Raw genomic sequence first — 14,374 nt, forward strand, 5'->3', positions numbered from 1 at the left:
GGAGAGAAAGTGTATAAAACTAAAATGGCATCATTGGGAGGAAAAGTGCAATTCTTAACCTAAGAAATGATATAATGCTGCATTAAAATCTATTTTCTTACCTTCCTGTTCATGAATCCTTTAATCACTCTTCGAACAAACTGTTCTACCAGTTCTACACCTAATCTCTTCACTCAGATGGATTCACACTTTCACAGCCTGTAGAAATAGTTCTGGTTATTCTCTCCATGTTTTGTGACACTGCAGCTTCTTATGAACCAATGAAAGCAGCAGGTGACAAGGTGCCAGGAGAGACCACATAAACAGCACCTGCCCTTCCCTTCCTTCCACTGCCTTTATTTCTTTGGAAGAGCAGTCAACTGCAGCCATCTCTTCTTACCTGACCACCTTGGTTGATGATCAGACATAGATGTTGTTCTCTAACTTAAAGAAATGGAAGAGGAGAAGCTGTGACAGAGAAATGCCTCCCTTTTGGCTTAAAGCAGAATATACCTTATGTTACCTGTTACATGAAGCAGTTTTGGTTGGCTTATGATAGCCAGTCAGTTTCTATCCACATCCTACATTTGTGATGCTATAAGATGTATTAAATTTCACAGATGCCTTTCCCCCACCTATTCTGAAGTTCAAACCTCTCATGTTTTATCTTCTGATTGTAGGGGAAGTGCTATAACATTTTCTCCCAGTGTTGTTCTCTTTTTTAGATTAGTTGGACTGAGCACAGCATTCCCAATGCAGCTAAACTATAAGCCTACATAAGTCTGTATGATCTATTTTTACCAAAAAAGGCCATTGAAGTAATGTAACACTACTATATGTCCCAGCAGTGGTGTTAAATCATGGTTGATTAAGCCTGTGTTGTTTTATAATATTCTTATTATATTTATTGAGTATAAATATAATCAATATATTAAAGAGAGATTTGGGGTTACTGAAAAGCATTGTTTTCTAAATTAAAATACTTGGGATTAAACCCCATTCCATTATCATCAACAGTTCAAAGAAAGGTAATTCCCTTTATTTTGTTAGATTAACCCTCGACTAGATGGATGTATGAGGGCTTGGAATTGGCAGAATAAGGACGACGTTACTATCCAAACGAATGATAGGATGCAGTGCTTTGCAATTGCAGGAAGAGGTTCTTTCTACCCTGGCAAAGGATTTGCTATATTTAATCTCAATTATGGTAAGTACTTGTTCTTAATTATTATATGAAGTAAAGTTTTACTAGAAAATTAATGTGTCTTGTAGGCATGGATGAAGGAAGAAAAAAATAAGAGCACTATTATAATGTTTAAATAACTCTGAAAAAGCTAAACTCTTAAAAGGATATTGAATATATGTATAATGCATAATCTAATAGCTTTTAAGTAAAGCCACGTATCGTATATATAAGGTGACTTACTTTTGGCTGTTGTGGTGTGATGTGCCTCTTTTCCTGCCTATATAACTTGGCAGACAATGCATGGCATAAGCTATTACTTTGGAGAGAAAATTCACTAGGACCTAAAATGTAATTTTCATTTTCCTTATGACATCTGATAATGTTGAATGGATTCAGACTTCATTGTTTTTTGCCTTCCCAATGATTGATAGACATCTTGTAAAGCTGAATAATATCATACCTATTACAGGTGCAATTCAGATCTTCTCTGAGAACACCATTGTTTCTAATTTTAATATTATGTTCAAATAGAAAGTAAAGAGATGCTGAAAGAACTTTTTTTTTTAAAAAAAAAAAACAACCCTAAATTTAGCAGCATGCACTACATCAGGCATCAAATTTTTATATTGGCTTTCCCAATCATTTAGTGTAATATTTATCTTTAAATGAACAGGTTTGAATCTTTTTTCTTTCTCTGCCTTAGTTTTACTGGGTTTTAAAATTCCTTCAGGATTCTTTGCTCTGAGAAATGGTAAATAAATATATTTCATATAAATAGACAAAAATAAGATATAGAAGTACAAAAAGCCAGCAAGCTTTTTATACTATTACATCTGTAATACTGCACTGGGGTAAAATAGAACTGAAAATAGCTTTATTTCTTTGTTCTATTTTGTTTTAATTAGAAACCCAGAATTAAGTCCTGCAGCTCAAGATATTGGATGATTAGGGACCCTAAAGACCCAGCAGATTGACCAGGTTCTTACAATCCAGATGTCTTGGTGATTAAAAAAGTATAATCTTGACTTTAACTAGTCAAAGCAATCACAGTGATTTTATGAAATTAACAAAAGAGCTGTTAAAAGGATGGAAATATTATTATAATATAACATAGCAACATAACATAACAAAAGATAACAATATACAAAGGTTGACTGAAGAAGTTGTGATTATGACCATTTGTTCTTACCATGAGTGAGAAATCTAACCTACTGATTGATTATTTGAAGTATTAAAAATAGTAGCCCTCTGTATGCACTTAGCTCTCTGTTTCTCTTTCTGTAGCTCGTCCATTTGATATCAATGAAACCAGGAAGCAGTGGGAAGTAAAAGTAAATCTTTTAATTCGTCCAGCCACAGATACTGGAGTGCTCTTTGCTCTTGTTAGCAATAAAGCAATAGTCCCTTTGTCAGTGGCTCTGATTGACTATCATTCCACAAAGAAGCTTAAGCAACAGGTGAACACACAAATATGTATTGAAATACTTCAGGCATGTGTACGTGTAATACAAGGAGAAAATTTTAAATTATGAAACAGTTCCATAAATACTGCTTCATATTAATAAATGCATTGTGATTAACTATAAAACTATATTTTCAAATGTTTGGGAGGTGGGAATAGAATACTTTAGAATGGTTGTCCACTGCAATATATATGTCATAATAACATCTTCAGTGTTTAATACTTTTCAGAAATACAGTAGATCAGTATTTCATTAACAAATTTTTTATTTATTTCCTTGCTGTACAGTTTATTATCTTGGCAGTGAAGAACACGGTGGTTTGCAGGCTGGCAGTAAGCATTTGTGACAAACAAGAGCACTTGGTGGACATCTCCGTCAGCAATAGTCAGATAGTTTTGACTATGGATGGGACTGCAGGACAGAACGAACTAAGCCAGGCACAAGTGGAAGATTATCTGTCTGTTTTAGATAATTACCTACAGTCATCTCTAAAGACTTATGTAGGAGGACTGCCAGGTGAGTGTTAAATGCTACATCCGGGATGCATATGATCTGCTCATTGATAGAAGAGAGGTCAACAAGGTACCCTGTGAAAATTAGTTCTTTTGCATCTTTTCTGTATGACTGCCTCAATAATAAGCCCTATTGACTTGTTTGCTTTTAAACACATTACAGCATGTAGGTTAGATCCTTTGGGAAGTTAAGTAAATGAAGCACAACTTAATTTGATTTTATTCTGAGGAAAAAAATATATATACTTCATGCTGTCTCAGGCCTGGCTTTAATAAAGAGTCACAAAGAAATAATTGAAATGAATGTAATATAACATGCAATATGTATATTGGTCATGGAAGAGCAAATAATGTTCCCTTGAACATTTGTCCATTATATTAGAACTGATGATAGGTTTCCCTTCAAGGCTAGCTACTTTTTTGTATAATTCTAATACCTGAATTCAGCCCCATCAGATCATTTGGGATGCAGAGGTTGTTATTCGGCTGTTCATGCAATTAAATATATTCCACTACCAAACATTATGTTTTCTTTGTATAATACCCAGGCAGTGCACTGCAAGTTATTTACAGGAAATGGTCCAGAAGTCTATTAACAATTGCTGGATGTCCAGAGGTCATAAAAAATACCACTCCTGACAGTGCTTAGAGATGCTTTCATATGGCTATCATCAAATGATCAGTAACTTCAGCAACTGCCAATTTTTTCAGTAGATATGTGGTTATTTGGGATACCTTATGACTCAGAATTTTGAAATAGTTTACACAGATTTTTCAAAATCCATATGTGTTTATGGTTCATTGGATTACATTTGGTGACTCTTAGGGTTATGCAGTCTTTTGGTGCAAACTGAGGAAAGGTCATAAGGAAGGAAATAACTGCTTTAAAGAGAATTTTTATTATGATTTTTATTTTAATTTCATATTCTCATTATCATATACTTGTTCTATTCATTATCATTCATTATTTTTATTATTATAGTTTGTTGTATAGTCTGCCAGATGTTGAAACTAAATTTGGCATTTTTGTCTGTCGAGTCCTTTCCAAGGATCTGGCTAGGCAGGTGTGGATGTTTGATGGTGTTGAAGGTATCATCATGGGATGTAAACAATTCTGTATAAAGTCACCTTTTGCAATTGACTGAAGGTGATTTGTCAATACTGATAGTTTTCAAGTGGTGCTCCAGTTATTTTGGGACTGCACCCAATATGCCTATCACCATTGGCATTACCTTTGCTCACTTTTTGCCAAGCAGTTTAACCATACTGCAAGGAGATGAAATTGAAGAGTGGTTAACATCTGGCAAAACCTACCTAATAATGAAAGATTGAGAAAAAGGGACAGGACAGGGCAGCTACAGGCCAATTACTTGCTTACCAACAACTTTCATATTATTAACTGGTGTGATAGCTGATGTAGTCCAACAGCATCTAGTTGAAAGTAAGCTCTTCCCACCCGAGCCAAAAGCAAAAAAACAAAACCCTGCCCAAACAGCAGAAGAATAAAAGATCAATTTCTAATTGACAAAATGATTTTGGAAAACTGGAAGAGAAGGAAAACCAACTTCAACATAGCATGGCTTAATTACAGGAAGGCATTTAACTCCTAGCCACATGATTGGTTAATCAAGTGCCTAGAAATAACCGGAGGCAGTAAAAATATTAGGTTTATGCAAAGATTGATGGCGCAATGCAGGACACGGTTGCTGGTCAATCATGATAGACTGGGAGTAGTTAACATCAAGAGAAGAATCTTTCAAGGAGACTCAGTTCCCCACTATGGTTTGTCATTGCACTGATTCCTCTGTCATCAATACTGAATAACTCAGGACATGGCTATCAAACATCAAAAACATCTGCCAGGCTATCCCACCTCCTTTACAGGGACTATTTGAAGCTGTATGGGAAAACACCATTATTATTACTGTTGCTGTTGTTTTGTTGTTGGTGATGCTGCAAAATCAATATCAGTTTTACTTAAGGATTGCTCTTGTACAACAACAGATTAAGTGACAGAAAAGTCAACTTGTCAAATCATATCAAATTACAGACATTCTCTTATAGTTATGTAGAAATAAGGTGCATTCTACCGATTCTTACTGAAGGCCCAGTTCTGTTTTTTTAGTACGGGGTCCCCAACCCCCAGTTCACAGACTGGCACCAAGTTCACAGTCTGTGGCATGCCAAAAACCGGTTCGCGCAAACAAGCGAACCCCACCTGCAGGATGCAAGCAACACGCGATACTATACCCCTTGTGGTCTGTGGAAAAACTTCTCTCCATGGAATTGGTCCCTGATGCCCAAAAGGTTGAGGGGCACTGTTTTAATATATGTGACGTATATGTTCAGGAACATTGGGATATGTCATGGGCTCATTCATTTCTCCTGATTATTAGCAGTAATCAAGCCTGTAGTAAGAGTCTGTCCAAATGATCCTGTTTAAATTCAGATTATTGAGCTAAACTTAGATTTATCTCTGCATTTTCAAATGGGTACTAAAGAGGCATGCTGTGTATATGTGTATATGTCTGTATTTGTGGGAACCAGCTCTTGGAAAGAAAAGATTTTTGTGTGGATAACACAGAAATATAAGAGGACAGAAGGAATAATTGTTACAGTTAGTGCAAAAAAACAAGGCCTTGGTTCTTAAATACTGTACTTATGTCATTCTTATCAATTAATCATGGATATTTGGATTTATGAGACTTCCTCAGATAATGTGGCATATTATTTGCTCCTTTTATTTTCTGAGTACCTGGAGTTTTTACAGATGCAAGAGTTTCAAGCATTGGTTTGTAGAGGAATCCTGCAGAAGTGGAATGCAAATGTCAGTTGATATCTGCCTTTCCTTGCGTTTTCTGCCCCACCCCTTCCAAGCATTAGATTGCTCAGTTGTTTTTCCCCAGCTAGGTAATCTTTTCCTGATAAATGCAAAGTTCTTCCTGATTCTTCTTGGATATCACCCAAGGCCTATTGGAGAAACTACATTCCATTGGTTTCAGGGAGAGAAGGGAGGGTGCTGTAGATTAGATAACAATATTTCATATGAAAAGTATAGTTTTTTGTACTTTTGTACAAGGCATGTGGGGACCTGGTGGGGGCAGGGAAGCAGGCCCAAGGGCTGTGGGGACTCTGAAGGGCAGCAAGCAGAGCATGTGGTGTCTCGGGGTGAGGAAGATCTTGGGAGTCCCACAGCAGGTCCTGTACTGGGCCTCTCCCACTCCTGAGGCACTCCATGCTCCACTTAACAACCTGCTCATCAGGGAGAGCAGGGGCGGGGGCCGTTAACCAAGGTGTTCCCGCTTAACTCATCACACCATGCCCTTTACAGTCGTAGGTAGAGGACTGCCTGTCTGGCTAAACCTTAATTGGCAGGTGAGGTCAAGGGAAGCAAATGATAAATGCTTGTACTTTCATCGTTTTAACAAAAACTGTGATCTTGCAGTGTTTCTGAATCCAGCAAGGCAGTGGAGATAAATACGCATCCCGGAGATTGTTCGCAGGGTGTGGTTTAAAAAAAAAGTCATGATGGTGTAACTAATGGGGGTATCAAAGCTAGTCACGTTTGTTTATGTGTTTTGTGTGTTAACCTTTTGTCTAAGACAGGGGTGTCCAACCTTGGCAACTTTAAGACTTGTGGACTTCAACTCCCAGAATTCCTCAGCCAGCAAAGCTGGCTGAGGAATTCTGGGAGTTGAAGTCCACAAGTCTTAAAGTTGCCAAGGTTGGACACCCCTGGTCTAAGAGGAGAGACAAAGCTGGTAAGATATGGAAATGTTATTCCAATCCATTCTACATCAGTGCATGTACAAAGAAGCAGAACTTGGACCGGGATGCTGCATCCATTATCTGGGGAGCAAAAATTTATTTTAAAAATTAAAGTGAAGATTTTTAAAGTAGAAATGTTAAGAAAACAGAATTCATTCCGGGATATAAGTTTTGGTCCTTCATTTGCAAAGGTGCTTTTTGTGAATATTTCTTTTCATAATGGGGCTCAACTGTTCATATAGTTGTTATAAGATGCATGAATCACTTACAACATTAAAAAGAACAATTGTTCTATATATTTTGAAATTAAGAAGTATTAGGAGCTTGATAGTAGTGTTTATTGAAGATGTCTTCCTTTGTTGTCCTTGTTTTAAAAACACCACAGATGTTCCCGTCACTTCAACTCCAGTTACTGCTTCCTACCATGGCTGCATGACGGTGAAAGTTAACAATCAAGCTCTGGATTTAGATGAGGCACTCCAAAAGACCAATGATATCACCTCTCATTCTTGTCCTCCAGTAGAAACTGGTCAATAGATGCCACTGCAACACACACAGAATTTTTGTATTCAACATATGTGCATTTCAGTTATAAATTATTCAGATTTCCAGCACTGCGTGTATAGTTCCCTTGAACACTGATGTTATGTAGGATCTACTGTGTTAATTATTGAAATATTTCTTTGCTTGAGAAGATTTAAAATATGTAATATATTTGTAAATAGTTGAAAAGACTAATGTTAATAACCAGAAGTTGCAAATTGTTCTCTGAGGTGAGTAGTTGAGAAACAGTTCATGGTCGCTGGTAAATTACTTTGTGTGGACTGGAAGATTAAAAATAATTATGTATTTTTTTAATGCTGCTTCCTAACTTACAAAATATGAAAAAAATAAAACTTTTTGTTGAATTATATGACGCAAGGACAGCATTTACTGTAGATGAACACGGGCAATGAGATTTTAACTTTTTTTTCCCATTAAAAGCTTAAGCTTAGCAAATGTGTTTTTTTATCTAATTTAGATGTAATAAATTTGGCTTTGGGTTTTAGAAAATCTTTCATGGCAAACAGCAATTATGGAGGGAACAAAGAACATTTAAATCCACATGTTCAGTAGTGGTTTCTATTCTCCTCTCTTGGTTCCTTTTGTCTTTGTCAGAAGTATAATATGGAAAATTTAGGCTTGTAAAATAAAATCCTCATACTAATGCTATTATTTGGATACAGTGCAAACATATGGGATGCAAAAGCATAGGATGGAGTGCTCCACCTTTTTCCTTTGGCTTATTCCAAAGGTGGTGTGGATTTTAAATCTGTTTCCTTATAATCTTTAAACCAATTCTCTTAGCTCTCTCACAATAAGCAAAAGTAAACTTGACTTTATCCAGTAGAATTGGGATCTCCAGAAGAGTAGGGAGGATCATGAAATACAAACAGAGTGTCTGTTCCAGCAGAAGCAGTTTAGGAACCATTTCCTGAAACTTGATAAGTTCAGTGTTTAAAGAAAGGGCAACCCAGCATTTAAGTTTAATTTCAGCCTCTACAGCAAGGGTCTTCAAACTTGGCAAGTTTAAGACTTACGGACTTCAACTCCCGAAATTCCTGAGCTAACATGACTGGAGGAGGAATTCTGGGAATTGAAGTCCACAAGTCTTAAAGCTGTCAAGTTTGACGACCTCTGCTCTACAGTGCAGAACACTCTCATCGAGGATAGCTGAAGTCATGTTCTGGATTGATCAAGTTTAACCAGTGAGTTCCATACAGCCTGCTTCCAGCTTCTTACATTCTGGGAATAGGGTTCTCCATGCCTCAAGTATTCCTCTCAAGTCTTCCTTTTTTCTTTCCCATGTACCCAGTGGTTTTCTAGACTAACCTGGAATCCAGTAAAAGTAAAACAGGTTGACGTTATAAAGTCTTAATATGCTACAGATAACTACCCCATTAAGAAATTAATCTGGAAAATGTAACAAGCTTGGCTATCTTGAATTTTTCTTTAGCCCATGTCTATCCTGCTGTTCCTAAGTTATTACATCAGCATGCTGCTGTTTGTTCAGATTATTTGTGTTTATTTCAGAATATGTTTGCCTTTTTCTATGATTGGGAAAGCTATTTGCCCCAGGACTTTTGCTTTTCAATCCCAATATAACAGCATTTTTTCAAATGTACCCCATCAAAAGCTGAAAAAATATAGGAGTAAAGCAATATATGTTTTTCTATGGGAGTAGTTACAAAGTACTATAGTATAGCATTATGTCACTATAACATTAGCAGCTTATAAATTGGATTGCTTGACAAACTAGACTAGCAGTATTGCACTGGGGAAGAAAAAGGTGATGTTTAAGTTTTTCCCAAAACATACATATATATTTGTAGTAATATATGTGTAGTCCTCTGATTTATCACCTGTTTTTGGATGCTTTCTGAAGTGCTGAAAATGTTGGTTATCCTATTTATATCAAGTCATTTTGTGATGCTATTTTTCTGTATATAAGAAGAGGCCCACAAAAACATTTTTAAAGGATTTTATTTAGACACATGGCATTTATCCCACATTCATTCATGTATTCTCCCTTCATGCACGTACATAGACATGCCTACAAATATATATCACTAGATTTTCCTCCTTTTTCATTGAAAATATAAAGAGCATAACTATGTGGTAATATTTGCAACATGATTGGAAAAGCTGCCTTGACTGAGACCATAAATCCTGTAGCTAAGCTCCAATTGAGCTTGAAATTTCAGCATATAGAGAATAGGATTTACTAATTCTAATATCTGCCACTTTTTCTACTCTGCTGGTGTTCTAGAATTTCTGTCTCCTAATTTGCTCTCAGATGATGTAGATCTGGAATAGAGATGTGAAACTAGGGAATTCAGTCTTTTGAGATACTTGACCTGGCTCAAGTTTAAGTTATTTAAGCTGTTAGGTATACAAGATAAGGAACCTTTCTAGTTTTTTCATTGTCTGAAAATACAGTACACTATGGCCTTTACACACACTGAGGCATCCTTCAGCTGATTGGTTTTAGCCATCTCTTTTAACACTGCCTATAATACTTCATGTATGTTTGAAGACTATCAGTCTGTACTCTGTAGTAGATAGGAAGCTAAGTACTGTCACTAGGGTGCTAACAAATAGTTATGGTTGAGTTTTTCTTCTTACATTCTGCCCCAAATCTAGTTTTTTGTTTTTTCAGGCTTGTTACATTGGAGCAAGTATCATACAAAATATCCCACACGTTATATGGGTTTCTGTCTAGTCCCAAGCAGATTCCAAGACTTTTATTAATCATCTTACTTTAGGAGCTAGACTACTTAAATTTCTTTTCCCAGGACTACACCCTGTCTAGGAATAGAAATTGCCCTTTATATTGGTTTGTTCAGTGTGGTCAGAAATATCTTAAAGCGCTAAATTATTTATAAAATAGTTTTAATTGTCCCAAATTACTTCATTCTAAAAATATTTCCACTGCCCCTTCATGCAACGGAATTGTTGCTACTCAGTTAAACATTCGTTTAAAGCAGATACTTTAAAGAACAAGTTCCAGAATCCCCATTATACCAGATCAGAACTAATAAAATATTTGAATTCAGGGTTGAAATGAGGAATCCTTACTGCTCTCTGAGCTTGGTTGTTTTCTAGCATTCACGAAAGCAACCTTTCCTTGTTTATAAATGTTCTTGCCTGTAATGAGTTATATAAGGTTCAGAATTGACTGCATATTATAGATGAGTTTTTCTTAACTTGGTGAACTTTAAGATGTGTGGGCTTTAACTCCCATAATTCCTTAGCCAAGTGGCTGGGGAGTTATGGAAGTTGAAGTTCACACATCAAGTTCATAAGGTTGAGAAACATTGTCAGATAATTAAGTGTTTTTAAGCTTTAAAATATGTGTTTAAATTATGGTATTAGGTATTATTATATAAATTAAAAAGAAAATAGTGACAAGCATATATCTCTCCTTATTTAGCCTGTTCAGAGAAATGTTATTAGCTTATAAATATATAACAATATAGGAAAAAAGGCTGGTAATACTGACTACTAATGATATTTGGGAAATCTATTTCTTCAGGGCTATGATTTTATGTAATTTTTCCCCAATCCTAATTTTTATTTCAGATTGTGCTGATCTGAATCCTTTTTATTTCAGATTGTGCAAATATTTTCTCAGCCATTTCTGTTATTGTTGATAATAACCTTCTGATTTTGCAAGCCCTAATAATCTCCTAGGAGAGGTGTACTGGTTAAAGCATCAGGCTGGAAACTGGGAGACTGTGAGCTGTAGTCCAGTGGTCCACAAGAAAATTTTGGTGGTCCACAGAAAAATTATTTGCATTTTTTATATTGCACTAAATCAGGGATCTTCAAACTATGCCCCCTGGGCTGGACACGTGCAATGAACATTTGTGTTGCTGCAGAGAGTTTCCTCCCTCTGGGTCTTTTTGTGCGGCTCGGAGGGGGGTAGAAATTCCAACTTGGGGTCCGCTTCAGCCTCCTGGTGCTGAGCTTTGGGTGAAGGCTGGAGGGAAGCGCCACTGGTGACGAAGAGCCAGAGGGCCTTGTTCCAGTGGAATTGCATCATGGCCTGGAACTGGCTGACCATCTCAGCCCGCTGAGCCTCCACTCCCTTGCACTCCCTCAGGTCTTCCCTCTGCTTGGAAAGCCTATGCTTGTAGTCCTCAGTAAGGTGCTTCTGATGAGCCTCCTCAGTCAGATCTAATTTGAACTGAGCCAGCTGTTTGGCCAACTGTTTCTCGTGGTGGCTGCTTATCTCCAACAACTGCTTCCTGCTGTGGCCCTAAGGAGCCTGGGAGGCAGGCGAGGAGTGGTTGGGAGGGGTCAGTAGAGCTCGGTGAGACGCCCCTCGATGTGTGACATCGAGTTGGCCATACCCACCCATCACACGACCACCTAGCTACGCTCACCCAGCCAGTCATTAGGCAGATTATATTAGTGGTCCATGGGATTTAAAATTATGAATTTAGTGGTCCCTGAGATCCAAAAGATTGGTGACCCATGTTCTAGTCTACCTAAAGCCTGCTTGGTGATCATGAGCCAGTTATTTTTTTCTCAGCCTTAGGAAATGGCAAACCATTTCTGAAGAAAAACCTTGCCAAGAAAACTGCAGGAACTTGTCCAGCAAGTTTCTGAGAATTGGACACAATTGACTGGAAGACAACAAAACCCTACTACTGTTGTATCTCCCATGGCCTTCTGAGACCTTGACAACATGAGTGTTTTTAAGCTAGGAACAGGCAATGGAGAGAAGGAACAGTTGGTGAACCCCAAATCCTCCTCTTCCCAACAGATTCCTTTTACGATGTCCTTTCTTGTGCCCACTTATTAATTGGCTGAGTCTGCAGTTTGCAGAAAGAATAACTTTAGTTCTGGCGGTATTAATTCCTAGACCACACAAACTATTCAGACAAGGAGAACAAATCCAAATATTTAAAATATAGTCCATTTCAATATAGTACCATGGGGTGGGGAAGGGGAGAAACCTAAATTATACTAGATTAAATTATTTATCCCTCCTTTGGATAAAAGGCATACCCTGAAAATATGAAAAATATGTACATATTTTATTGTAAAATAATTGCCACAATCTTGGAAGACATCTTTACCCAAAAGCAGATATTGAATAAGCAGAAAAACAGAGAAACACCTCTTTTCCTAAGACAGTTGGGTGTGTGTGTGTGTGTGTGTGTGTATATATGTATGTATGTATGTATGTATGTATGTATGTATGTATATATATGTATGTATGTATGTATATGTGTATATGTATATGTATGTATATATATGTATATATGTCTTTCCTAAGACAGTTGGCTATATGTATCCTCAGGCTGGTGCTTTCGGCTTCGTGCCAGTGCAAGCAGTGTGTGATCAGAGCTGCCATCTCTCTATAAATACTGGTGGTGGGGGCTGGTGTGCTGGGCTGGTTGCACTCACACACTGCTTGCACTGGCACGAAGCCGAAAGCACCAGCCTGAGGATGGCGAGTGGGACCTCGCTGAAACGTCGCCAAAATACTCTTAATCTTACACGGGAAAAGACCCGAACACACCTAGACCTACATACCTGTACCCGTGAAAATCTACGAAAACAAATTATATATATATATATATATTTCTTAAGTTTTTGCGGGTACTTACATGTATGGTATTCAGCTTTGTTTGGGTATTTCCCCACGTCATTATAGTTGTGCTTTTAAAGTTGTAGCAACGTTTCAGCAGAATCTCATCTGCCATCATCAGGCTTCTAGTATTGTGTTCCAATACAGAAGCCTGATGATGGCAGATGAGATTCTGCCGAAATGTTGCTACAACTTTAAAAGCACAACTATAATGACGTGGGAAAATACCCAAACAAAGCTGAAGTCATGAATGATAAATTTAGGTAATTTTTTACTGGAGATAAATCACCAAATTGTTGATTTTGCATAATAAAATAAAAAAGATAGATAAACCTTGCATTCTACCGGTTGTTAGAGTTAAACCACCTAAGAAACAAATGTGCATCTGCATTGCTAAACTATCTGGGTGGATGTAGGGATATTATTTTGGTTTTGACTAATCTTATTTATTACTATAGCTGATCCTGAGTACAACTCAATATATAGTTCTGCCTCAGGAAAATTGGGCAATTTGGTTTGGTCCACATTTTAAAGGGTAATTGAATGAATATCTAGATTGCATTATAATTTGGGGATTCTGCTCTTCTCTAGATATTGTAATACAAATCTCAGGTCACAAATTGCATACAAATGTATATATAGGGAAAACACTTATAGAAATGACTGTTATTGAAAGATGCATTTGAAAATAAATGCCATTTTTCTGGCAGATTTTCTTAGTTATGAGGATTTAATAGAAGTTATATGAGAAGTAAATCAGTTTAAAGGTTTTCCTTGGTAAATAAGAGAAATCATACTATTTTTAAAAAAATATTTTAAGTTTAACCAGACATAAATCTCAACTAACTCTGTCAGAGAAGATGTCTTTCTTGAGGTGAGGGGAAAAAAAATCACTTGATATTCCTGGAAATAACCTGATAGCCAATTGACATTGATTTTATGAATTATTTGGTTATATTTATGCTGCCCATTTTCCATTCTAACACTGAGACTTAAAATGATGAAATACAATGCCACACAAAATGACATTAATGAATGGAAGCTAATCTAGTCAGCACACATTGTTCTCACTGCCAAAGCTATTTTATTTTTCAAAAACAGGTGGATAATAATCTATTGGCTACGGTACGTACGGTGGAGGCTTTTCACCTGACAAGAAATAGGCTGATGTGTATAATGGAGGAGCATTAGGAGGCACCCCATGGTTACAGCTGGCCTGAGAAGGTGGCTGGGGGTCATCAGCTAAAGATACATCAGTAGACGAAGATGTTGGGAAATTGCCGGTAGGCTGCACCAAGACAAAGAAAAAGCTTGCAATGAAGCT

At 37.0% G+C, this 14,374-nt stretch overlaps 2 protein-coding genes across 3 annotated transcripts in view; one reads left to right on the plus strand and one right to left on the minus strand.

Annotated features, from left to right (window-relative positions):
* GAS6 (growth arrest specific 6) overlaps window positions 1-7,821 on the plus strand; it is a 42,042-nt gene extending 34,221 nt beyond the window's left edge. The window contains exons 12-15 of the mRNA XM_087967236.1: window positions 1,030-1,186; window positions 2,450-2,622; window positions 2,916-3,144; window positions 7,294-7,821. Of these exons, the coding sequence (XP_087823362.1) occupies window positions 1,030-1,186; window positions 2,450-2,622; window positions 2,916-3,144; window positions 7,294-7,445 (711 nt within the window). The 3' untranslated portion in view covers window positions 7,446-7,821. The remainder of the gene's footprint in view (window positions 1-1,029; window positions 1,187-2,449; window positions 2,623-2,915; window positions 3,145-7,293) is intronic.
* A 6,242-nt stretch (window positions 7,822-14,063) lies between these two features.
* TMEM255B (transmembrane protein 255B) overlaps window positions 14,064-14,374 on the minus strand; it is a 78,316-nt gene continuing 78,005 nt past the window's right edge. For both annotated transcript variants that reach the window (XM_087967243.1, XM_087967242.1), the window contains exon 9: window positions 14,064-14,338. In XM_087967243.1, the coding sequence (XP_087823369.1) occupies window positions 14,171-14,338 (168 nt within the window). In that variant the 3' untranslated portion in view covers window positions 14,064-14,170. The remainder of the gene's footprint in view (window positions 14,339-14,374) is intronic.

Source organism: Notechis scutatus, chromosome 5 (assembly GCF_049901735.1).
Source record: "Notechis scutatus isolate UNSWTSFEM ecotype Mainland chromosome 5, rNotScu1.2, whole genome shotgun sequence".
In the NCBI taxonomy this organism is placed as follows: domain Eukaryota; kingdom Metazoa; phylum Chordata; class Lepidosauria; order Squamata; family Elapidae; genus Notechis; species Notechis scutatus.